Raw genomic sequence first — 25020 nt, 5'->3', positions numbered from 1 at the left:
GCTATTTATATTTTCTCCAAACCACTTGATTCCACTGAATGATTCTTACTAATGACTTAAACAATTGTCTAAGGATTCCACCGAATAGTTGAAGATTTATTACTTGAATGCTTCCTCCGACTCTGGAGAGAGGAGAAAATGACTAAAGGAAATAAATTAAAATATCACATAAGCCGTCGGAAATTTATCCCGTAGTCAAAATCAGAAAGATATCAAAGTTTGTGGTTTTACAGACAAAATCTTTTGTTAGAGGTTAAAACCAGAATTCGCTTAAAGTTCATAGTTTTACAAGCCATTAGCCCTTATTATTTTAGCGATAGGACTTAATTTAAATCGAATGAAGAAATCTCATCGATACAAATATATGGGTATAATTTAAAGAGTTGGTCTCTTGTACACCCGGATGTAAATTACACTAATACTAATGTTAAATGACACCAACACTAATACTAATTTGAAATGACATTAACACTATTTTATTTTACAAATGACACTATCATGTTATATAAATAACACTATTTCGAAATGATACTAACATTATATTGAAATGAAAGTAACATTAAATGACACTATCATGTTATCGAAATGATACTGTAAGTGTACTGTACACTCGTGTATACAGAAAATTTTGTGTAATTTAAATGGTCCGTCCGAAAATCATAAGCAATTATTATTATTATTGATAAGATTCATTGTGACAAAATCTTGGGTTTTCCATGTTCAATTTTATACAAATTATACTTACATAAAGGAAAGCCACCGTCTATTTATAATTATCGTGGGTTTTACAAATAAACTCATAAACCACTGCAAGCCGCTCTCTCTTAAATCCGACCACCACTCTCTCTCACTCTCCCTCTCACCACCACTCTCTCGGTCCTCTTTCTCGAAATGGCGAAATCTCAGGGAAGAAGTGTCTCCCTCAACACTGAAATCGTGCTACCAAACGACATTATCATCGTGATTCTCAGCTGGCTCCCAGTAAAATCCCTCTTGAAATTCAAATGCGTCTGCAGATCATGGCGAGCCCTAATTTCCAGCCGACGCTTCATCAAGGCCCACCTCGATAACTCAAAATTAGCCCCATATATAGCCCGCGTCGCTACTCACTGTTCGCGTAAATTAGGTAAACTTAAGCTGTGTTCGGTTAATTCCATGCTGTATGAATCTGTTTCTCAAGTATTCGATTTGAGTTATCCATTGGAATCATATTGTGTGTTGGAAGCTGCATGTGATGGTTTACTACTACTGTGCTCAAATAAAGAAATGATTCTGTGGAACCCATCTACGAGAACTTGGAAAACGCTGCCTCATTTCGACCTGGTATCCAGTTTTACTGAGTATGATTTAGGTTATGATAAATCGAGTGATGACTATAAAGTGGTGGGGTTTTATGATGTTGAACAGTCTGACGTGATAGTAGCAGTTTATAGTTTGAGGAATGATGAGTGGAAAAGGATCAAGAATATAAGTAGTATGGCGATGCCAGAGGCTGTGCTTGCAAATGGGAAGCTGTATTATTTTACTCAGCCGGTATTTACATCCGATTTGGATATTCTCTCCCTTGATTTGGAGAAGGAGGAAATTGAGATACTGCAAATGCCAAGCTATGTGAAGGTTAATGATCGTTCATCTTTGGCAGCATCTGAGGGGTCGCTGTTCTTGCTCTGCCCTCATCTGAGTATGACTCGTGCAGATGTGTGGATCTTGGATGGTTGTAGTGTGGGAACCGGGAATTGGACTAAGTTCGTTACTATGCCCTGTTGCCCTGATGGTGGTTGGACGTATGCTACATTTTCAAACTTATTGTACGTGCAGAAGAATGGTCTGGTCATATTCCGTGGTAAAGTTGCGGCTTTTGTGGTGTACGATGCAAAGGATGGCTCGTTTAGTTATCATCATATTAGAGACATTGGTCAATATTATTATGGTGCAGAGTATACTTATGTTGAAAGTTTAGTTTCACCGTTGGGATGATGTTGTGAGACTGAATGAAGAAGGTGCATCTCTGTTTGTGATTGCTAATTTCCGATGGTGGAACCATGTCTTTTGTATTGGCGTGGTGACGAAGAAGGCTATGATCTATCATTTGGGATTTGGTAGCTATAGTGAATGGCCTCCTCTCCGACCAATAATCTTGGTATGAAGCTGTTTAGTTTCTGTTTCTTTTGGCTTTCCTTTGTCTGAATCTTGTTATTAAGTTGTGGGATAGTGCAATCAAGATGGAGATATGCTGTACGTATTTGGTGCTTAAATGAAAGATGATGAAATTAAGAAAGGTTGTTTTAATGATTTTCACAGGAAGAAGAATTTGTAAGAGATGTTTGATATCTTTACTTGCTTAGTTGCTCTGCTGCCGTATTGTAAGAAATGAGTGAGTTTTTTTCATATGAAAGTGGAGGGAAATGAGTGAGTTTTTCAGATTACTTGTCTTCTGGTATTTTCTAAGGATTTGTTTGGTGTTGATTTTATTTTAATTGAATTTATAATGTTTTTTTATTACACTAGGCACTTTGATAAATGATAAATATTGAAAAGAGCTTTGTTTAATCGTTAGATTTTTCTGTTTGAACATGGGCTTGGATACTTAGCCCATCTCTCTAGATAGCTAAAGACAAAATATTAACCTTCACCCATAAATAAATTGGTAGCCCAAGAGAATAAATTGGAAATAAGCATGAAATCTATTGTTAGCAACAACATGCCAACAACACAAACACCAAATATTTCGTAATTTTACAAAAGAGAATAAATCAAGAGTTTTCTTTAAATATTAAGATAAGGAGAAATTAACAAATTAAGAAGGGTGTTTAAATCAAGAGTTTTCTTTAAATCACGTATTTGGTGCTTAAATGAATGATGATGAAATTAAGAAGGGTGTTTTACTGATTTTCACATTAAGAGGAATTTTTATGAGATGTTTGATATAGTTGCAGCTATTGTTATATCTTTACTTGCATATGAAAGTGGAGGGAAATGAGTGAGTTTTTGAGATTACTTGTCAAGTGGCATTTTCTAAGGATTTGTTTGGTGTTGATTTCATTTTAATTGAATTTATAATGTTTTTTATTACACTAGGCACTTTGATAAATGATAAATATTGAAAAGAGCTTTGTTTAATCGTTAGATTTTTCTGTTTGAACATGGGCTTGGATACTTAGCCCATCTCTCTAGATAGCTAAAGACAAAATATTAACCTTCACCCATAAATAAATTGGTAGCCCAAGAGAAAATTGTGAACACTTTTTTAAAATGTGAATTCTAGATTTATAACAAACTTTATGGGGAAAATATTTATATTTCTTTCAATAACTATTTAAATTTCTTTGCATAACTATTTATAACACACACACACACACACACAAAAAATCATATATTCCAATATTTTTTTCTATTTGTTCTAATTAACTTGCAGTAAAATTTACCAACATGATTATATATAATCTAAATAAAATCATCAAAATATGTGCTTTTCGAATATAAAGATCAATAGTTTCAATCATTAACACTTCTGATTGATAACAATTATTTTATTTCGGATCTCAAATGAAGAATAGAAATCTTATATTTATAAAAACCAATCACTCGTTAAAAATCTTCACTCATATCTACAAGTTTTTATCCTAATTTATATCAATAAAACAAAAACCATAGTTCCCCTATTTCAATGGCTCTCAGAAATTAAACACACCCCAAAAAAATAGCACAAACAAAGAAGTGTAAAGGCATGAAATTAGTCTTACATTCGTGGACACAAACGGCAGGAAACATGGCACTTTTCAAGAACCATACATCTTTTTAAATTTGAAAAAAAAAATAATAATAATAAGATGGCCTACCTAAAACAAGATTTTTCTACGTTTCAAAAAAAAAAAAACAAGATTTTTCTATGTTAGATGCAATTATCATGCCTTTGTCAAAATCATTTAAATCAAGCTATGGTGTGAAAGGGATCTTCCACATTGCGTTGGCAACTTAATTAATTTAAGTCTATTGTCAACAACGTTCACACGCAACACATACAATCAACTTTCAATAATTATCTCATATTTAAATCAACATAAATACATAAAGGGACAAAGTGAGCATCATAATGAATATATTACCAAATGGATTAGAGCACATAGCAAAGAATATGTGGGGAATAATTTCATGCAATAATCACTAAAACCCACGAAATCAACAGTAATCAATCCACGTTACAAATTCAATATTAAGAGTTTAAGATATAGGATTTATTTTTAAAAATATATACACCTTAACGTTAGACAATCTTGAACCCTTAAAATCCCTTAAAATTGTCGCATGTCATTTATGTGATTATGCAATAGATAATGCTACGCAAATTTGAACAAAACACGAACTTCATATAACAATGGAATGAAACAATAAGATTTGTAAATTGATAGAGCTACAAATAAATAAATCCTAAACTACGTTTCTTTGCTGTATTTTTCCCCTGTGCCTAAAACAGAGCTAAGTCGTTTTTCGTCATCGCCTACGACAGAAACGAGGTGCCGGCGTGGTTATGATGCAGGAGATTATGCGCAATCGCGTCCCTCGCCTTCATCGCGGAGGCGGACCTGAGGGCGACCTCGGGGACCATCTCGTCGTCCACGAGGTCAAAGTCGAGATCCGGATCCGGATCCTCGCCCCTCATCTCGCAGATGTTGTGCAGCACGCAGCACGCCCCGAGCACGACGGGGAGGTCCTGCAGCTTCACCTCGGTCCGCCTCTGCAGGCACCCCCACCGCCCCTTGAGCCGGGCGAACGCCCCCCTCGCCACCCCGGCCACGTCCCCGACCTTCTCGTTGAAGGCGTGCTGCGTCCACGTCAGATTCTGCTGCGTGTACGGCACCAGCACCCAGTCCGTTAGGGGGTACCCGCCCCCCCCAACGATCCAGGAGCCCTGGTAGGAGCCGGCACCGGCTCTCTGATACAGGGTAGATTTCTCGAGGACTTGATCGTCGCTCATCGAGCCCGGATAGCCGATGCAGACGTCGCTGAAGACGCCCCGGTGGTCCACCACGCCCTGCACCGTGATGGAGTAGGACGTCTTCTGGTTCCGCTCCGTGTGCCGCCTGTTGAAGTAGGCGGCCACGGAGATCTTCGGGGCGATGATCGGGATGTGCGTGGTGTACATCGCCCCGACCACGTTCGGGATGCCCGAGATCGCCTCGAACTCGCGCTTCATCCCGATCACGCCCGCCTCGTCGGGCCACCGGAGGTACTTCGGCATCAGGACATTCCTGATGGCGGAGCAGACCTCGAGGACTAGCTTGTGACACGTGGAAATCCCCAACCCGAATTTCTTGGAGACCAGCCGCAGGGGCTCCCCCGTGGCCAGCCTCCATATGCAGACCGCGACGCGCTGCCTCACGGGCACCGCGTCGCGGAGCATGGTGTTCTCCTTGGCCACGACGGCGGTCAGCTCGCTACAGATCATCTCGAAGGTCTGCTTCCCCATGCGGAATGCCTTCTTGAATTCCGCATCGGGGAAGTCGGGGCCACTGCATTGGTCCCACCAGTCCTTGGACCGGTTCTTCACCCACAGCCTCCGCTGTGGGCCCGGCGTCGCGGTTTTTTCATCTTTTTCTTTCTCTTTATCGTCTGTCACCGCAGAAGCAGTCGAGAAACTTTTCTCGACCGCTTCTGCAGCGGCGGAGGCGAAGGCGGCGTTGGCGGCCTTCGACTTCCGTTTCCGAGCGCTTTCGATCCGCTCGGAGTCCTCGTGGGAGGACTGGAGGCTGGAGTAGTAATCCGCCATGGCGCGGCGCTTGCTGATGTGATTCTGCTCGAATTGGAGCTTCTCGTCGTGATCGGATTTGTCGATCTCGTCGAGCTCGTGCTTCTCGTGGTCGTCGAAGAGGAGGAGGGAGGTGATGATCTCGCTCAGGCCTTTGGTCTTCATTTGGTGCTTGGGATCGGCGGCGGCGCCGCCGTGGATCGCGGCGTCTGTTTTGCGGCGCTTCCGCTGCTGGAGGAGCTTGTTTTCGATCATGGCGAGAGGAGAGGTGTGGGAATTGGGTGAGAGAAATGGGTTGGTGATATAGTCAAGGTGTTTGACGAAATGCGTGAGAGGAGATGTGAACGCTGAAGCGAATGTCAAAGCTAACGAAATCGGGTTTTGGAGTCAGAGGCGAATACGATGTGATATACTATGCAATACGCATATACATACATGTCGATATAGAGAGAGAAATGAAGAGAGGGAGAGAGAGAGAAAACGTGTGGGAGAGGTGTGAACGCAGCGTCGGCAATTGAGAAGTTTCGTAGAGAAGTAATAGGTGGGTGGGTGGGTGGGTGGGTGGAGGGGGGGGGGGGGGGGTAGAGACGGTGACTTGGTAGAGAGATGGGAAATGAGAATACGCGGTCTTTTTTGTTTTGTTGATAATTATCTTGGTTTTTTTTTCTTTAGGAAATTATTATTTGTGGTTTTAATTTTTTTAATTTTCAAAATTTGGAGGGATTTTGCAATGATAATTAGATATATATGTGAAGGTAAATGATTAGATGAGAAGTGTGATAATTGATAATCAAGTACAAATATATAAAATACATGAACAATAGATGGCCAGATCATGAATAATTAAAAATAACACATATACAAAATTGAAAATCAACTAATGTGACTGTTCACGTACTATAATTATTCACGATCTAATTATCTTTCGTTTATATACTTTAAGTGTTTGTGCATGATTCTCAATTCTCATGAAAAAAAAAATAGTTTTCACTATAATTCAATCATATATATAGTCTATAAATATATAGAAGTTTTTAATTGGGAATGCAGTGTAGTATATTTGTGGTATGTCATATTGTATTGTGCAAGTGGATGGTAGATATAGTGATTTGAGAAGAGATTTAATAATATTTGATTTGGAGATGGATAGATAATAATATGATTGTATTGGGTGAATAATGCTAAAGTTGGTGAGTATGGTAATGCCAATCTCATTGGAGTTTATAAAATCCAACTAAAAGGGATTAAATTTATTTTATTTTCCTTGTTCTTATATATTTGGTCATGTAACTTAATTTTATAATTCGAATATTTATATTTTTTTATGACATTGTTCAATCCACACCTAAACCACAACGAAAAGGAGTTCAAGAATAAATTATGGTTTCACTCATTTATATTCTCGTACAATATATGAGCAAACTGCCATTTAATTATGGCGCACTCCCTATATTACTATAATCTAGGTGGGATTCCTCTACTTCATAATTTATTTATTACTATCATTTATCATATGACAAATTAATGGAGCTTAATTTTAACTTCTTTAATATGTACTAATATTATTTGTAGATGTAATATAATTTCATATAAATATGCTCGATTTTTGACAACAATGTGAGTCACCAGATTACACAAAATAGGAGTATACGTATATTTAGATGATGTATATTATTATACTGGAATTTAGCTAGTGATTTTGAAATTGCTCGTTTTTTATATTTCACAAAACAAGATCGAATTCCCAAAACAGAATAATTTAAAAAATAATAATAATAAGACATTCTAAGATAATTTTATACATTTATGGTGTTTTCGGCTTCAAGTACAACAATCAATAAATAAAAAAGATGCTGTATTACAAACTCAATTTCTTTAAGGTGAGCATTTAATTAAGGGAATAAATTGTTTGTACTTGTACATCTATTTCATTTTAATTTTAATTGGGCGTTGGTACTTTTATTTGTAAATGTTGAAGTTCATATGTTTCACTTTTCTTTAGTATCGTGCCCAAATTTTCGTTTGTAAAAGCAAAAATCTTTGACTTTAATTATGTATTTATGCATGATCTAATTAGTTAATCATGACCAAATTCGAATTTTACATATTATTATGTATGTGACCTCTCTCTTTCTCTCTCTCTCTCTCTCAAATTTAACCTTTGTTACAAACACATTTCCTCTATCTGCTGCAGTATTTGTGCCTAAAGTTTGTCATATGATCCAATTAGGGTTGAAATTATGTGGTTTTTGTTAATGATTGGTGTGAAACTTCAACAAGTTTTGAGTAGAATTTAACAAATTTTCTTTGTATGTACAAGAGATTTCCACGTGACTTGACCTTAAAGAAAGACCCATAATTTTTTCCTTATAACTTTATGTTAGAAAAAGACTATATATATATTAATATATATATATATATATATATATATATATAGCTAGTTAAGAATGTAATTTCTGAAATAGCATCCTCTAGAAATATCTTCAAAAGATATTTTGCATTTTGAAATAAATTTTCTTCCCATGCATTCTATTTCCCAACACAGTTTTTCCCTTCATATTTCTTACACCCCACAACTTAATTATAAATAATTATTTCTTTACTTTTATTAAGTATCTATACTTTGACTATAGATCTTTCAACTCAATTTTGATTTTACAAAAGAGCAAAAAATTCTATCTTTCATATACATGACCTTTCAAATATTAAGATCTTTCAATTATTCAGATTTTTCACACGATTTGTCAATTTTCTAACAAATTTGTGACTAGCTAAAGCAACGTAGACATCCCACTACATCGTTTAATACATTGAACAATTAATTCACCTAGGCATTAATTTATGAACAGCTGGCAACCGTGTGTAAAATCAGAACAATTGAAAGTTCATGTATTTAGAAGCGAAATTTTTAGTTCATATGCAAAACTAGAATTTTTTTTATGAATTTTTGTGTATTCAAGCATTAATTACACCAATTCTAAACTAAGACACTTACATTAGGGGACAAATATTATATCCAAATAGGACACTAGAAGAAGGGAGTATCTTGGTTCCAACTAATTCTACGCGGCAACAGCTAGCTGCAGCAGAGCATAAACATTTGAAAGATTTCAACTTAGTCAAAGAAAAAACACACAACTACATGTGCAAGTTCAAGATCCATATTAGCTGCCAGCAGCATGTGACACTGCAACTTCTGCAATTAAATAAATACTCACTGCAAAGCTTATATTATATTTAATTTTTTCAGTTTCACAATGGTAAAAAATGCATCACAGACACTAATATATGTTATGACATGAAAGTCAGATGAGATTTCTATGAGCAGCAAACCAGTTCAAGTAAGAGACTTCCCCGCCCATTCTCTTTGTCTTCGCTTTTCCTTAGCCTGCATTTTGTTGAATTTCTCTTTTCCTTTTTCCAGAAGAGGGTCGTGTACTACATAATCATTGGGATCGTTGCTCCGCGACATATTATTCTGCATAATAAGGAAAAACTTCGTGTTAAGAATCTAAAGTATGATAGCGAACATATATTTCAGATTTCATGGAAAACTAGGACAAGAGCGGATAACAGCTACAAGCAGTGAACAGACAATTACCTTGCCGGGCTCAGGAGCAAACTTTAGCTCAACCCCCATCCAGCCAGACAAATCTTCATCCTTGCCACCAGCATCTCCACCATTCGATGCATTGAATTTGGTTGAGAAAGCGGACTTAAAATTCTCAAGTTTTGCTAGGACCTAATACACATGAATACACCAAACAGTTATAATTACCAACCTATGGAATCAAGCAAAGCAGCAGGAAAGGAATAGCACAGGAGCTGTATGTGCAATACAACTAGAGAATGAACAATCAATATGCTTCTGCGCTTTTATTTGCAACACCTACTGCCATATTGCGATAATCATTCTACCGTTCTCATATTACTATGGCACACAATCCAGCTTGAATCTTTAAATATATGTTGTTCCCATACCCCTAACATATTAGTTCACACATTTGGGTATTATGGAAGATTTTCTCTTTCTGTCATACCGTAAAATTTAGGGTCCTTTTCGTACTTTGTGGTTTTTTCACTTATCCACTACTCCACAAACAATACAGATACATATGTCCTTATGTAGCAGATTCTAATAACAAAAACTAAAAAATGAAGGAAAAGGAAATTAGAACATACTTCATCTTCATGTCCTTGACGCCTGCGCTTCTTCTGCTTGTGCAGCTGTCTTGATCGTTCTGCTTCTCCAAGCAACTGTAAATCTGCATCTGCATTAGCCAAGCGCTCAGCCCTAGCTTCAGAGCCTAATCCTTTTTTCTTCATTGACAACTTATCTGCTTTTGGTTTTTCGTCACGTTCACCAACACTGGACCTGGCAAGTGCAGATCAAAAGCCTTATGCCATGAACAAATATCTGCGTAGTCAAGTCTAAAATGAGAAACAGTATCCACAATGTACATTAAGGCCAATATCCTCATTAAGTTGACCAGCTCATAAAAAATTAAAAGAAAACATTAAATATAGCTACTTATCGAGTCACACAAAGTTTATCACTAAGTATCCATAAGATTACAACATTCAACGTCCAATTAATATATCCTTGTAAGTGAGAAGGGCCAATGGAAGTAATAGGTTCGCTAAAGAGATGCAAAGGAAAGGGAAAAGGTGGAATTCGCTAATCAGCATTCAGCACTGATCATTGAAATTTTTTCCACTATGAGACTCTGACCGAATTAGCCCTTTACAAATTGGGCATAAAAATATTAGGTCAAACTTTCAACAATGATAGCAAGAGAAATACGGTGATACATATCCATCAGATAATGCTATCTGACGACTTACATGGCCCTTGATTGGAAAAAGAAACATAAATAATCATACCTAGGAGGAGATGCTGCATGCTTCTGAGAAGCCTTACGCTCTGCCGATACAAAAAGACAAGTTCAAGTATTAAGGATTCAAGTCCAGTCAAGTAAACAAAGAATAAACAGAAACATATTTGTAAAGCAGGTAATAGATTCACTGCTACAAGAAACAATTTTCTAAAGGATTTCAAGTGGAAAGTTTGAAAAGTAAATCAGCAGCAAAGGACAAAAGGAGTACCACCACCAATGAAAAATAGCATAACTGATATTTGCAGTCTACCGAGAACTTACCCCAGGCCATTCAAGAACTTGAATGAAGCATCTGTGATCAATTATGCCAAACCACGAAATAATCAAATACTATCAAAAAATATGCTCACCATTGCGCAAGTCTTTTTTATTTGGCTTGTCTCCTAGCTCCTGCCTTCTTCTTAGTATTTGCTGACGCATTCGTGTATCAAAGCTGGACTCATCTTCATCACTATGATCAGGAGAGTCGGAAGTTCCGGCACCTAATTCTTCTTTAGGCTCTTTCTTTGAGAGAGCTTCCCTCACAATTAACTGTGACTCCCTTGATTTCTGCTCTTCAGCTGAGTTCTGCAAAAGATAAGTTGCACCAGGTTTGCATAGATTAAATAGTAATTGAACAATGCATGTGCACTTGAATCTCCATTTCAAAAATATGAGACATCCAACTTAGGTATCCAAAAGGCAGAGAACAGTAAAATAAAGTGACAAGGACACGTGTACACATTTGTGTGAACTTAAAGGCATGAAATAGATTTTCGAACCAGAAGATTGAGAAGCTCTCTGTTGTTGATTTGGCATTGCACTACAGTTGGCTAATATATATGATAATGCTCTAATGATTAACATTAGCAATTTGGTGCACGTTTAGCATTCAAATTCCTACTCTCCAGATTTCATATTCTCAAGCACTCAAAAGACAGTGATTGTCAGCACAAAGCTTGGAGAACTACTAAATTAAAATAATCTACTGACAGTATAGCGTCATTACCAAATCTTTTTCAAGACCATCCTTCAGAAGCCTGGGATCATTCAAAACATCATGGCTACTTTTTATTCTAGGATTGGCAGCTGCAAGTTCCTTCTCCTCTTCTTCAGCTTCTTCCCCAAATGAAAGCAAGTTCAATTTTCTGTACAACGGATCAAATAAAAAATTATCTTATAGCTTACAGAGAAGAAATGGTACCGCTGAGAGCATTATTATGTTCCTCATCGATGATCAATAAACCTACTTGATAGCCTTCTGCTTTGGTTCTTTCTTTTCAGATGGTAGTGAAGACTTTGTAGAGATTACCCTTGGGACTATGTCATCAAATGGATTCCATAACACCTGAAGCAGCATTGATAAAAAACTTAAGCTACAGAACAAGGTCACACAACTAAACAAAGAATCTTCACCAACACAAACTAATACCTCAGCGGAAAGTATCTTAGGAAGAGGGTCCAGCGGCCTATCATTTTTATCGCACTCTACTTCACTTAAAGTCAACAGGTTATATATTGAATCTCCAGTTATCTGTGAGAAGCAATCAGATATACTGTCAACGTAAGATGACAAGTATCAGAATGTCAGTAATATATGAATGGGTGAAGGGGCATACATTACCTTTCCGAAAATTGTATGCTTCTTGTCAAGCCAGTCACAACGATCCAAGGTTATAAAGAACTGGCTGCCGTTTGAATTGGGTGTGTCAGGCTTATTTGCACATGCAACCAAACCCCTGTGCTTAAATCTTATACGGGAATGAAATTCATCCGGAAAACCACTACCATAAATGCTCTCACCACCTGCCGCATACAATAGGCATACAAGTAAACTTAAAGCTTAAGGTCATAAGGTAACGACAAATACTATGATCAAAGGACCACACATCATATCAAAACCAAAAATCATGTTTGTCGGCTTCTATCTTAAAAGTAAAATTAGTAACTAATAACAAGAAGTTGGGGAACACTACACTGAAAACTCCATGTATGTAATAAAAATAAAAATAAAAGTGACTGCAAATTCAAGTCCAGAACGTATCCATATTTCATTCCCACATTGCTTGAAGATTGCTATTGACACACAAGTCATATTGAAGCATCGACTAACACTGCAAGTCTGTAATATACATAAACTAGCATATTTAAGCTCTGAGCTCAAACAAACTACCCAATTAATCTCTTCCCTCTCTGTTACCGAATTCAAACAACTCATTTCAGCTCAGAAATTCACACAAACAGTTCACCAAAAAAAAAAAAAAGGAAAACGAATTGATAGTACCTTCTCCAGTGCCGGTGGGATCGCCTCCTTGAATAAGAAACGACTTGATCACGCGGTGAAAAATGGTGTTGTCGTAGTATCCTTCGAGGCACAGCTGCACGAAGTTGCGGACGGCCTTCGGCGCCTCCTTCGGCCACAGCTCGATGTCAAGGGGGCCCTTCGACGTCGTCAATATCACCTTCCCTTTCGTCGGCGGCTCCAACACGTACACCGTCGACATTGCCGGTTAACTCCCAATTGAACTATCAATGGCAGAATTTCGTCGATTCAATTGGCGTCAGTGGTGTGGTGGATTTGTGATTCAATGACAAAGCTCCTTGTTTTAGGGTTCAAATTGGGGAGGCTTCTATGAGAGATTGAAATTCTGGTTCGAAACGACACCGGTTCGTGTAATTTGGCCTTTTGCACGACTACCCCTCAACAAGTTGATAATTTCAATTCTCCCCATTTTTTTTTAACTTCTTGAATATTTAGTTTTAAATTTATTTCATCGAAATTTAAAGATGCAAACTTCCCTTAAGCTTATAATTATATTATAATTTAGGGTTAATTGCTAATAAATATATGAATTATACTCAAATTTTGATTTTAAATTTAATGTATTTTTTTTATCAAAAAATACATAAACTTTTAATTATTTGAAATTTGATCTGAGACCAAAAGTCTGTTGCCGAATAACTTGATTGTTTAGAGTCTAATGAGCAATCCAAAGATATTGTTGGAATGTTCTTGACATTATCTTTCTAAAGATACGTATATTGTTGGATTTTGGTCATTGAAAGTGGTCGGAAAAAAGAAAAAATGTAGAGTTTTATGACAAAAACTTTCGTGCCATTTTTTGTCAATTTTCGGTGATAAAAAATCGACAATATAAGTATAATTAGAAAGATAACATCAAGAGTTTTTCAACGGTACCTTCAAATTCTCCATTAGACTCCAAATAATTAAGTTATTAGCCAATTAACTTTTAGTTCTGGTCAAATACTAAAAAAAAAAAACTTTTAGCTCTGGTCAAATACTAAAAAAATAAAAATTTATGAATTTTTAACTAAAAAAATAAATTTGGTCAAAAACCAAATCTTGGGATATATTTCGTATATTTATAAGCAATTAATCCTATAATTTATTGATCATCTTCATTTTTTATCGATTTATTATAAAAATCATTAAATCTAGTAAAATAAGCCAAAATGAAGCTGGTGGAGGAGAGTCGCAAGATAAAAATAGCATATTTTTTCCATTGCTAAAACAGAAACAACACATAATCAAAGCGGAAGCATTTCCTCTCCCTTCATTTCCTTCTATTTTCCCCAACGCTTGCAAACCGGCGAAACTAAGAAGTGGTGGCCACGGCGGCAATGACGGTGGAGACGCCGTGAACCAGCCGACGGAAAAACCTCATTGCGTCGCCACTTCCCAATCCTAGCTGGGGAAACAGAAATCAATCAATCCAATTTGATTTCTATTTCTCATTCAACAAATCAAGCTAAACACATTCGATTAATTTCGAGAAATAGGAGATAATGACGTTGGACGCTTCGTTGCAAGATCCACAAGAGAGCAACGCCGTCACCGTCGTCGCCGTCAGCAAGGGCAAGAGCAGTCCGTTAACCGTGAGATGGGCGATCGATAACCTTCTCAATTCTAGGCACACTCTCATTCTGGCGCACGTTAGGACTAGACGTAGGTATCCTACCTCCTTCTCGTATTTTTTTTTTTTTTTTGATAATAGTGAAATATGAGATGTAATAAGAAATTAGAGAAAAAAAGCAACGAAAACCTTTTGTTTTTGTAACATGTTGCGCGTGATGGCATGCAGATCATCACCATCACGGCCAGCACGGCGGCGCTGCGGCGGAGGCGAACGGCGGAGCAGTTGATGACATATTCGCAGCTTGTCGCGCTTGTTGTGCACGCAAAGGGGTGAGTAATTTTTGTGGTATTTATAATATTTTGACTTATTTTTAATTTGAAGGATACTTTAGTGATTTCATATTTATAAAAAAAAACTATATTTTGTATATGAAATTCTTCAAATTTTGATACTTAAATCATATATTTAAGTGGCATGGTTCACATCAATTTTTTTTACTCAAAATGTAAAACGAGTCTATTCTAGTGAGACGTCCTAAAAAGAAAACCGAGTCTATTAGAGTGAGACGGACATAGTATTATTTAATTAGTATACATAACAAAATGTAAATAATATTCGAACATTGTAACTTTTTTTCATCTCGATTTTTGAAAATTTTGAAGGTGAAAGGAGAGGAAGTCATACTAGAAGGCGTCGATGTGCATTCTGCACTAATAGACTACATCAACCACAATAGTGTGACCAACATTGTGCTTAGTGCATCAACAAGGAATGTCATAACAAGGTACAAGTATACACTAATCAAATTATCTACTCGGAGCATTGTGTTCTTGATTTCCGACATGTTCGTAAGGACTCGGAGCATTGTGTTCTTGATTTCCGACATGTTCGTAAGGAGGCCAATGGCGTTGCCCATAGCTTAGCCGATTTTGCTATTTCTACTGATAATGTAACGATTTGGAAGTCAAATTTCTCGAGTTAGATTTCAGACATTTTTTATTGGGATTTAATATAATTATCATTTTTGTCTCAAAAGAAAAAATTATCTCCCCACATATATTTTCACATTATCCATACATGTCGCATGCATATTAAATGACTCGAACCTTACGCTGCTAGGTTTTGGATCCCGGATGTGCCCACCATGATAAACAAGGCCGCCCCCGATTTTTGCTCAGTGTACGTGATTTCGAGGGGCAAAGCACAATCAATCCGGCCAGCAGCACGACACGTGGACAGCCCGGGCAAGGTCCCGTCCATGGTGTCATCTACTAGGTTTAGCCGCGCAGAATCGGAGGATCATGCTAATAGGTACGGTTCTTGCACAAACTATATCACACTACATAAAAAGCATTATAATATAAAAAGCACTATAATACGTTTTTAAAATTTCTTTATTTACTTATGTAATTTATAAAAAAAATAAATAATAAATAATAATAAACCCTAGCAAAACCAACAACAGGGTATCGGCCTCCGTGAGGGGGGGAAGGAGGGATGACAACGAATATCTCGAAACTATTAGACGATACAAGAACGATTTTGGTGATTCGAGAAGGAGGTCGAGAAACATGAGCAAACTCCTTAACATACACGAAGATCCGATGGCACCCGGGATAAAGGATAAGGGCATGGATATCACAAAAGTGCAAATTTCAAACACAAGTAATGTGGGATCAGAACTCATTGATCATCTTGCATCAAATTCTTTGTCTCCAGTTAAGTAACAAAAAATAATAAAATTTTATGAAATTTTTTAGTATATAGTTTTTACTATATTTTGTTAATTTGTTGCAGACTGCAATCAATAGACTCAAGCAAGAGGTGCATCAGACAATGACTATGTATAATGAAGCTTGCAAAGAAGCAGTTTCCGCTCAAAAGAAGGTAAGCAAAAAATGATGGAAGTTTGATACCTAAAATGTTGTAGAATGTGACATTTTTTTTTTCAATTTATGTCTCTTTCATTTTTAGGTAAATGAGCTTCAGCAGCTGAAGCAGGGAGAGATAGACAGAGTGGAGCAAGCTCGGCTCGCGGAAGAGGCGGCCCTCGCTCTCGTGGAGATGGAGAAGGCGAAATGTAGAGCAGCCATTGAAGCCGCGGAGAAAGCACAGATGATAGCCGAGAAGGAGACGCAGAGGAGAAAGTACGCGGAGCAGAGGGCGATGAGGGAGGCAGAGGAGAAGAAACGTGCGTTGGACGTGTTGTCAAACAACGATGACCGTTATAGAAAATACGTGATTGAAGAGATCGAAGAGGCCACAGGCAACTTCTCGGGATCACGGAAGATTGGAGAAGGAGGCTACGGCCCCGTGTACAAAGGGAAGCTCGACCACACACCGGTTGCCATCAAAGTCCTACGCCCCGATGCTGCTCAGGGCAAACAACAATTCCAACAAGAGGTAAAATTTTGTAAAATAATGATAAAATAAATTGTGTTCCATCTTCTATCCTCTTATTTGCCTGATGCAGGTCCAAGTCCTGACCTGCATGAGGCATCCTAACATGGTTTTGCTCATGGGCGCTTGCCCTGAGTACGGATGCCTCGTGTACGAGTACATGGACAACGGGAGCCTCGAAGACCGTCTCTTCAGGAAGGGCAACACTCTCCCCATCCCATGGGCTGTTCGGTTCAAGATCGCCTCTGAGATAGCGACGGGCTTGCTTTTCCTCCACCAGGCCAAGCCCGAGCCCCTGGTCCACCGTGACCTCAAACCGGGAAACATCCTACTAGACCATCACTACACGTGCAAGATCAGCGACGTAGGGCTGGCCCGGCTGGTCCCACCCTCGGTCGCGGATAATGTGACTCAATATCACATGACATCGGCCGCGGGCACATTTTGTTACATCGACCCAGAATACCAGCAGACAGGCAAATTAGGCACAAAATCCGATATTTACTCTCTCGGAGTGATACTACTACAAATCATCACTGCTAGGCCCCCCATGGGCCTCACCCACCACGTTGAGCGGGCCATTGATCAAGGCACATTTGGCGATCTGCTCGATCCAACTGTGCCTGATTGGCCCCTCGAAGAGACTCAGGGCTTCGCAAAACTAGCCCTAAGATGCACCGAGCTGAGAAAAAAAGATAGGCCTGATCTTGCTAAAGAGATTTTGCCTGAGCTCAACAGGTTGAAAGAATTTGGACAACAACATAGCCAATGGAATATTCATTTTTCATAGATCAAAATTCCATAAAATTCACATTCATCAATTAAATTTTGCCACTTTGAGCTAGGGATCTTCGAGTACCAAAACAAAGACGCAAAAACTTGCATGAGACCGACATATATGAAACGACATTTCTCAATATTTATGTACAATAGTTTTTATGTCTAGCTATTCAGAGTGCACTCATAAGTAATGACTACCGTGTGATTTTTGGTATCACTCATTTATTTGTAAAATCTTACTTCATTTCATGAATGTCTTCTATCAAAACATGCTACTTTCTTGATTTTTGGATAACTGAAAAAAAAATGACAGAATCTGCAATGGAAGATCGATATTCCTTTCTTCGGATTAGAGAGCAAAAAAGGGCTGATTCCAAAGTCTAGAAAAAGAAAAGCATATACAAAGAAAGATAGTATAAAGTGAAGAAAAAACTATGGTGGAATTGGTGCCCACAAATCCAGATTATGTCAAAACAAAAGGCACCAAAAATATAAAGTGTGGATAGCATATTCTGGACATTACAAACTAATTTATTTACATTCTCGAAATATCTAAATACATTATAGAAAAAAAAAATGGTCACATGCTTATATTTTAGGTTGAGCATGTCACACTTTGCACTTTTTATTTTTTTATTTATAAATGACACAAGTAAATAAATATAAATAATTTATTTATTCACGCTTTAGATTTTAGAGTACAGAGCTTAGTGTCACACTTTGTGTTCCACTTTCATTTAAAAAAAAAAATCTTTCATCTTTTTTCTCAGATTTCAATTTTATACGCTTTAATCTAATTTAATATAATTATTAATTATGATTTATTCCATCCAAATAGAATATACAATTATTTCTTATTCATTAATTTCACTTTTATTAATTAATAGTAATTCATTATTATGGTTGATAAATTCAAAATTTAGGAATATATAATTTTTTTAGTTTCATTTCTTTTTTGAAATAAGGCTAAGTAAATTTTATAATATTATAATAAATTTGATGTATACAAAAAAAATATTAAAATGATAGATGGAGTATAATAAAGTCACACAATTTACACATTTTTTTTAATTATGAAATATTGAATCTCATCCAATTTATTAGGAAGAGAGTTTGCGAGCTTGCTATCTATAAATACACACCCTTCTTAGCTTCCACACACGAACAACAAACAACTCACAACTACACATTCTCAAATCAAATTCACTTTGCCTCTTGCAAAATAATTTGATGAAAGAAAAAGAAATGAAAACTTCAAGAATTCTTGCTCCCATCGCAATAAAAACGTCGATTTTTCTTCTCTCGATATTACTTTTAACTTCAAATTCCGAAGGTCAGAACAGCATCGCGCCATCGGATTCATCATGCATTAGCCATTGCGACACGTGCCCCGTCGTGTGCTCGCCGCCAAAGCACCACCACCACCACTCACCACCGACACATCCGTCGTCGCCCCATGAGGGCGACGAGACTGCTCCGCCGCCTCCGGCGGAGCCAAACATGTTGCAGCAGAATTTCTCCAATCCTTACTACTATTTCTACACCTCAAAAGCTGCCTCTCAATATTTCCATCGTCTTCAAGGCTTTAATATTTTTGTGTTGTCCATGTTGTCGCTTTATGTTATTAATCCTTTGAATTTATGTTATTAGAGGGAAATGTTCATGGAAATAAAAGCTATTTCCCTAATCAAGTTCAAAATGTGATGTTTGAGTATTCAATTCAATGATCTAGATCTAGTGATTAAATGTTTTTTCAAGCTTTAAAGTGTGTACGACTGTGAGATGGGATTTTGCTTGTGAATTTGGTGGATTGACCATATTTTGTGAGGTGCATTCCTTGCCAAATATATTCCCAAAAGAGTTTTAAAAATATATTTATTGCACATTCTTTAAATAAGAGTATTCTAATAAAATTTTAATGTAATTTAAATTTAAAAAATAGATTATATATTGAAACAAGCAATTCATATATAGTAATAGGAGTATAAAAAAGATATGCGAAATATGTTAAAGGGCTTCACAAGATATCCAATCTTGTTTCGCATTTATTTTGATTGTAAAATTTTCATTAGAAAATTATGGATAAAAAATAAATGAAACAATATTATATTTTCCTCAATTTTTATCATATTGTTTACTAAAAATTAAAATATTAAGAAATATTGGAAAATATTTTTACATGACTACCTAAAAGTAATACTATTATCCAACATTGAAGAGAAAATGAATGAAAAAGAACTGCTCGATAAAATATTCTACCATGTCCGGAGAAAAATTTCTATCATAATAAACATGTGAAAATGATAGAAAAATGTGAAAAAATATATATTATTTCATTGTGGACAAATTGAACGTTTACAAAAAACGACATTATGGACACATCATCTCAACGTCGTCGTTTCTTTTAAAAAAATAAATACTCCCTCCGTCCACCAATTCGTATATTAGGGGAAGGGGGCATGGCTTTTAAGAAAAAGTGATTTATTTGTTAAAGAAATAATTATTAAAAATAAGTAGGACACGAATTGGTGGACGAACTAAAATGACAAATTAGGACATGAATTGGTGGAAGGAGGGAGTATTTCTCTATTTAAATTGGACATATAACAAGCTGAGATGTTGATATTGGGGTGAATTTCATTTTATTTGCTATTAAGGTCATTCAAAAGATGAAAAATTGAGAGTTATGTTTGGATTAACTTCGAAGTTAATTCATGCAAATTTCAGAGTTAATATGGTCAGAAATAGAATTTGTATTAAAATTACTCTGATCAATAAATTGGTATACATATATATAGTTTGTGCTAAAAATCAATATTGATCTAAAGTTTTTTTTTTTTTGCGCTAATAACTCATAAGAAAATACTAACCATAATAACTAATTTTTGAGGGGCCACGACACAATTTCACAAACATTGCAACACAATTCTTCAAAGTTGCAAAAACACCCTTATACTCTTGAAAATATGATGTAGGCCCCGACGAAAATTCTCACTAAAATCAGATAAAATCTCACTTTCCAGATCTCTAACACACTCCGATCAAATCCAGGGCTTTACGAATGACGGCAATGGCGTCGCCCGAAACTCCGGCGAGCGACGACGTATCGGCGGAGATGTCGAACCTCCTCCCGCTCGCCTCCGCCGCGCAGCAGCCTTACGTCTCCGAACTCCTCTCATTTACACTCGATCGCCTCCATAAGGTATTCGCACGGCTCTCCTAATGCTTAATTCGCGTCTTCGGATTTTGGAAAATTTCGATAGTGATTGTGGTAGTTTTTTGGAAGGAACCGGAATTGCTGAGAGTAGATGCGGAGAGAATACGGCGGCAGATGCAAGAGGTGGCGGTGGGGAACTACCGCGCATTCATTGCGGCGGCGGATGCGTTGCTCGAGATCCGAGAGGAGGTTTCTTCAATTGACAAGCATCTCGAGTCTCTGGTAATTTTGGATTTTGTCTTTTGTAAGCGGATCCGATCTGATGTGTTATCGAGCTGGCATTGCAGCTATTGACATTGTGAACTGTAAATTTCAAGCTGCTCGGGCAGATATGGAGTGAGTGAAAAATGAGATAGGAACTATGCTGTCAATTGTAGATTTGGAGGCTTAATTAGCTCTGTTACTAAGGAAAAAATGGAGTACCTAGAAATTTGGGAGGACAAATGCTTTTGGCGCTGTCTTAACGAGGCTAAGACGTGTAGAATTCATGGATTTCTTGTCTATTGTTCTGGATCATATGGTGGAGGATATCGTCTTTTTGCCTTGTATTTGTTTATTATTTTACTTGGTAGAATTCATAAGCTTGTTAATATGTTGGAGCAGTTTGCTATGAGAGGTTATGTCTGGATGAAAGTTTGGGATGCACATACTTTGATAGTTGAAGCCTAAATGCAGATTCATAGCATGCATACGAGCTACATGTTTACGTTGATCATGATATTTTATTATGGGCTGAACTTAGGAGATCATTCTAGAGTAATCTGATTATCATTTGTTCCCTGCTGGACAGAGTTATTTAGCAAGAGTTTGGATGTGTGTACCATACTTATATATCAAGAGGTGTTTGTTACTCTTGTGAACTGCCTATGTCTCAACTTTTAGGAAATTAATAGGGGTAAGTTACAGGCTAGTGTCTTAATATAGTGAAACACAATTAACATTGGAGCGACCATAGTTGATCTCTTCATTGTTCCAGTTTCCTCATTACGAGTCATCATTCTTTCACTGAGTTCTGTAGATTTTTGGACTTTTTGCAGATTTCTGAAATTCCAAAACTAACATCCGGCTGCACTGAGTTTGTTGATTCGGCTGAAAATATATTGGAAAAAAGGAAGATGAACCAAACGTTACTAGCCAACCAGAGCACTTTGCTTGATTTACTCGAAATTCCTCAACTTATGGACACGTATGCACCTGCACTTATTTGTTGACATTTTGAATTATCTAATTCTTTATGCTGTCTATTAGATATATGATTAGCTAGCAATGTGATACAGATGCGTGAGGAATGGAAATTTTGACGAAGCTCTTGACTTAGAAACTTTTGTCGCAAAGCTTACTACAATGCACCCAAAGTGAGTTTTTTGTACCATCCTAATAGCAGAATATTCTTTTCATCTGTGAGCTTGCTTGATGCATGTATTGAGGCACCATTTTTGTTTTCTCTTCAAAAAGAATTCCTGTGATTCAGGCTCTAGCCGCAGAAGTTCGGCAGACCACCCAGTCCCTTCTTTCACAGCTTCTTCTGAAACTTAGGTCTAATATTCAGGTACTATATATTGTTTTTGATTAAGTTGATCCAGTGCAAGTATTAAAGCAATATGTTCAGCTCTGAGGTGATTAAACTTTGCTCATCATATTGCTTGTAGTTGCCAGAGTGCTTGCGCATAATTGGATATTTACGTCGAATAGGAGTTTTCAGTGAATATGAAATGCGCCTACAGGTAATATTTTACTGAAATAACTGTCCATGTGGAATGGATTTTACTTTATTTTGATGGTTTTAGTCACTGATAAATACAATATTTAAGGCGTGTGTTCTGATCCATGATGTCTGGTGTTCAGTTTTTAAGATGTCGTGAAGCCTGGCTTACTGGGATACTTGATGACTTAGACCAGAGAAATCCTTATGAATATTTGAAGGGGATGATTAACTGTCACAGAATGCACCTTTTTGATGTTGTCAATCAATATCGAGCCATCTTTGCTGATCACACATCCGAGAGTGAAGAAAATTATGATGGTGGGCTACTCTTTGATTGGGCCATGCATCAGATTACCTCGCATCTGAAGACTCTTAAAGTTATGCTTCCAAAGATCAGTGAAGGTGGATCACTGTCAAATATTCTGGATCAGTGCATGGTGAGAATCAGTTGCGATACCCCTACACCCCCCCCCCCCCAACACACACACAAAAAAAAAAAAAGGTCCCACATACAACAAAGAAAACTGAAATGAAATTAGGCTTAGAGGAAAAAGAAGTGAAAAGGTTTACCGTTTATGAAAATGAAGCTTGAGCAATTACTTCAATTTCAGAAACTTTTTGTTGGAGGAGATAACTGTGGTTATTTGTTAGATATTCATGATCTGACACATGTGAACCATTGGTAATCATTGATGCTGTATATAACTCTAAAACTAATGATGTTTCTTTTATTGCTCTGTGGTTGTCTGCAGTATTGTGCCATGGGCCTTGGATGGGTTGGTTTGGATTTTCGAGGGCTGCTTCCCCCGCTATTTGAAGAGTAATATTTTTCTGCCGCTGTCAAATCTTTTTTGAGACTCTGGTATTTGGCTAGCTCTTAACTCGATTTTTTTATCTTTGCAGAGCAGTTGTAAATTTATTTTCAAAGAATATGAGTAGTGCTGTTGAGAATTTTCAGGTATGATCTACAAACAACACAACAATGCCATGCTTTCAAGTTACAATGCAATCATGTTTTTTTTTTTTTTTGCATAGGCATATGATTTGGATCCCTATCATCTTATTACAGCTATATATATATACATGTCATTCTTGGCTGAAGGCTGATGACAGACATGTTTTGCTTTATCCAGTTAGTGTTGGATTCTCATCGTTGGGTCCCGTTGCCAGCAGTTGGCTTTCCTGCCCATAGTTTTGGCGACGAAAGTCATGATGATGTTACTCCTCCTTCAAGTCTTATGGAACATCCACCTCTTGCTGTTTTCATCAACGGTGAGCTCAAAAGTCAAAAAAATACTTTCACACCCTGTTTGATGCGTTGTGGCTTCACGACACTTTGGCGTTTATCATATTTCCTTGTGTGGTGGCTGCAGGCGTATCTGCGGCAATGAACGAACTACGCCCCTGCGCTCCGATAAGTTTGAAACACGTGCTCGCTCAAGAACTAGTCAAGGATTTGCAGGTTGTTTCCGATACCCTACTGAGATACCACACGACCAAAATGCTCCGAGACAACGAGTCTCAACTTTTCCTCAAACTTTGCCAAGCATTCATCGAGGTGAGCTCTTGCTTCTAATTCGTCGATTTAGATCTCCCAACTTCACACGCTGATCTGCAAGTCACTGGCCGCGTTCATGCAGGTCGCTTTCCCACATTGCGCCGCATGCTTTGGTCGCTGCTACCCCGGTGGAGCTGCTCTGATCACAGATGCCAAGAAAATGTTCGACGGAATCAGCCGCCTACTAGCAACCTCACCCTCCAGAGAACTACCAAAACCAGTCCAGAACCAGAATGCAGAGGCCAAGAACGCATCGGAAAATGGTAACGCCAACGCCCCCGTGGTCGAAAACGGGGCCCGCCGCAGTATCGAGCGGTCGGGAAGCTCCAGCCAAGACGAGAAGGAACAGAATCATGTCAGCTCAGAGAAGGAAGTCAAGACAGCGGCAGCTACAAGTGAAGAACCTCAAAAATCATCAGTATCATCATGATATATAGATTTCCCCAGAAATTGGCCTTCATTGTAATTATAAAAATTTCAACAACTTTTTTTTAATTATTATAGGGAGTGATTGGACTTTAAAAAAAAAAAAATCCGTAATGTTGAGCCTGCTGTATTAGGTTGACGATTATTCTTTTTGTAGTTTGTTGTTAGACAATTTAAGCGAGAGGTGTTTGTAATAATTTTGATCTCATAGTGGAATCTTACATATATCTTATTTTATCATTTTTACACCCTCAAATGTCACATTTTCCTCCACAATTGTTTGTGTTTGTTTTCTTCATATATACTCGATTCATTTGTTTTGCAAACATTTATAGCATTAATTTGTGTATTATCAATTTATCAAATTGAAAAGGGTTATTTTTAAGTATATGTATATCGTTCGAATTTTGACTCCGTGGTGACTTTTTAATTT

General features: G+C 37.4%; 5 protein-coding genes across 5 annotated transcripts; 3 read left to right on the top strand and 2 right to left on the bottom strand.

The window, feature by feature from the left end:
* Nucleotides 1-776: 776 nt before the first annotated feature.
* LOC131015407 (F-box/kelch-repeat protein At3g23880-like) lies at nt 777-2421 on the top strand. The gene has a single exon (XM_057943789.1). It carries the CDS (start codon nt 892-894, stop codon nt 1975-1977), a length of 1086 nt encoding a protein of 361 aa, XP_057799772.1. The 5' UTR covers nt 777-891; the 3' UTR covers nt 1978-2421.
* A 1925-nt stretch (nt 2422-4346) lies between these two features.
* Nucleotides 4347-6442, bottom strand: LOC131015370 (protein ANTAGONIST OF LIKE HETEROCHROMATIN PROTEIN 1). Its single transcript, XM_057943750.1, has one exon. The coding sequence runs from the start codon at nt 5999-6001 to the stop codon at nt 4499-4501; it is 1503 nt and encodes a 500-aa protein (XP_057799733.1). The 5' UTR covers nt 6002-6442; the 3' UTR covers nt 4347-4498.
* Nucleotides 6443-8948: 2506 nt separating this feature from the next.
* On the bottom strand, nt 8949-13328 carry LOC131015371 (peptidyl-prolyl cis-trans isomerase CYP57). Its single transcript, XM_057943751.1, has 10 exons — nt 12908-13328; nt 12248-12429; nt 12056-12157; nt 11874-11971; nt 11633-11771; nt 10995-11211; nt 10631-10670; nt 9929-10121; nt 9348-9488; nt 8949-9224 (listed from the first exon to the last, which is right to left on the bottom strand). The coding sequence occupies exons 1-10, from the start codon at nt 13125-13127 to the stop codon at nt 9084-9086; spliced, it is 1473 nt and encodes a 490-aa protein (XP_057799734.1). The 5' UTR covers nt 13128-13328; the 3' UTR covers nt 8949-9083.
* Nucleotides 13329-14167: 839 nt separating this feature from the next.
* On the top strand, nt 14168-17965 carry LOC131015338 (U-box domain-containing protein 34). Its single transcript, XM_057943704.1, has 8 exons — nt 14168-14590; nt 14727-14830; nt 15164-15285; nt 15621-15812; nt 15967-16219; nt 16299-16388; nt 16476-16904; nt 16975-17965. The coding sequence occupies exons 1-8, from the start codon at nt 14431-14433 to the stop codon at nt 17689-17691; spliced, it is 2067 nt and encodes a 688-aa protein (XP_057799687.1). The 5' UTR covers nt 14168-14430; the 3' UTR covers nt 17692-17965.
* Nucleotides 17966-20517: 2552 nt separating this feature from the next.
* On the top strand, nt 20518-24835 carry LOC131015354 (conserved oligomeric Golgi complex subunit 8). The gene is made up of 12 exons (XM_057943728.1): nt 20518-20883; nt 20968-21120; nt 21936-22084; nt 22176-22253; nt 22354-22447; nt 22548-22622; nt 22744-23040; nt 23356-23423; nt 23507-23561; nt 23737-23875; nt 23977-24161; nt 24244-24835. Exons 1-12 carry the CDS (start codon nt 20743-20745, stop codon nt 24589-24591), a joined length of 1782 nt encoding a protein of 593 aa, XP_057799711.1. The 5' UTR covers nt 20518-20742; the 3' UTR covers nt 24592-24835.
* The last annotated feature ends 185 nt before the right edge of the window (nt 24836-25020 follow it).

Source organism: Salvia miltiorrhiza, chromosome 3 (genome assembly GCF_028751815.1).
Source record: "Salvia miltiorrhiza cultivar Shanhuang (shh) chromosome 3, IMPLAD_Smil_shh, whole genome shotgun sequence".
In the NCBI taxonomy this organism is placed as follows: Eukaryota; Viridiplantae; Streptophyta; class Magnoliopsida; order Lamiales; family Lamiaceae; genus Salvia; species Salvia miltiorrhiza.
Note: the sequence above shows the minus strand (reverse complement) of the source record. Positions and strands in the feature narration are given on the sequence as shown.

Bases quoted from the DNA above. Each gene is read 5' to 3' on its own strand.
- LOC131015407 (XM_057943789.1), top strand. From the start codon at position 892: ATGGCGAAATCTCAGGGAAGAAGTGTCTCCCTCAACACTGAAATCGTG.
- LOC131015370 (XM_057943750.1), bottom strand. From the start codon at position 6,001: ATGATCGAAAACAAGCTCCTCCAGCAGCGGAAGCGCCGCAAAACAGAC.
- LOC131015371 (XM_057943751.1), bottom strand. From the start codon at position 13,127: ATGTCGACGGTGTACGTGTTGGAGCCGCCGACGAAAGGGAAGGTGATA. The intron at 11,772-11,873 runs GTAGGTTTATTG...TCCGTTGTACAG, and splicing joins CCAAAGCAGAAGGCTATCAA to AAAATTGAACTTGCTTTCAT. The intron at 10,122-10,630 runs GTATGATTATTT...TGCACTTGCCAG, and splicing joins CATGCAGCATCTCCTCCTAG to GTCCAGTGTTGGTGAACGTG.
- LOC131015354 (XM_057943728.1), top strand. From the start codon at position 20,743: ATGACGGCAATGGCGTCGCCCGAAACTCCGGCGAGCGACGACGTATCG. The intron at 22,254-22,353 runs GTGAGTTTTTTG...CTCTTCAAAAAG, and splicing joins CTTACTACAATGCACCCAAA to AATTCCTGTGATTCAGGCTC. The intron at 23,562-23,736 runs GTATGATCTACA...TGCTTTATCCAG, and splicing joins GTGCTGTTGAGAATTTTCAG to TTAGTGTTGGATTCTCATCG.
- LOC131015338 (XM_057943704.1), top strand. From the start codon at position 14,431: ATGACGTTGGACGCTTCGTTGCAAGATCCACAAGAGAGCAACGCCGTC. The intron at 14,591-14,726 runs GTAGGTATCCTA...GATGGCATGCAG, and splicing joins GGCGCACGTTAGGACTAGAC to ATCATCACCATCACGGCCAG. The intron at 15,286-15,620 runs GTACAAGTATAC...TTACGCTGCTAG, and splicing joins ACAAGGAATGTCATAACAAG to GTTTTGGATCCCGGATGTGC.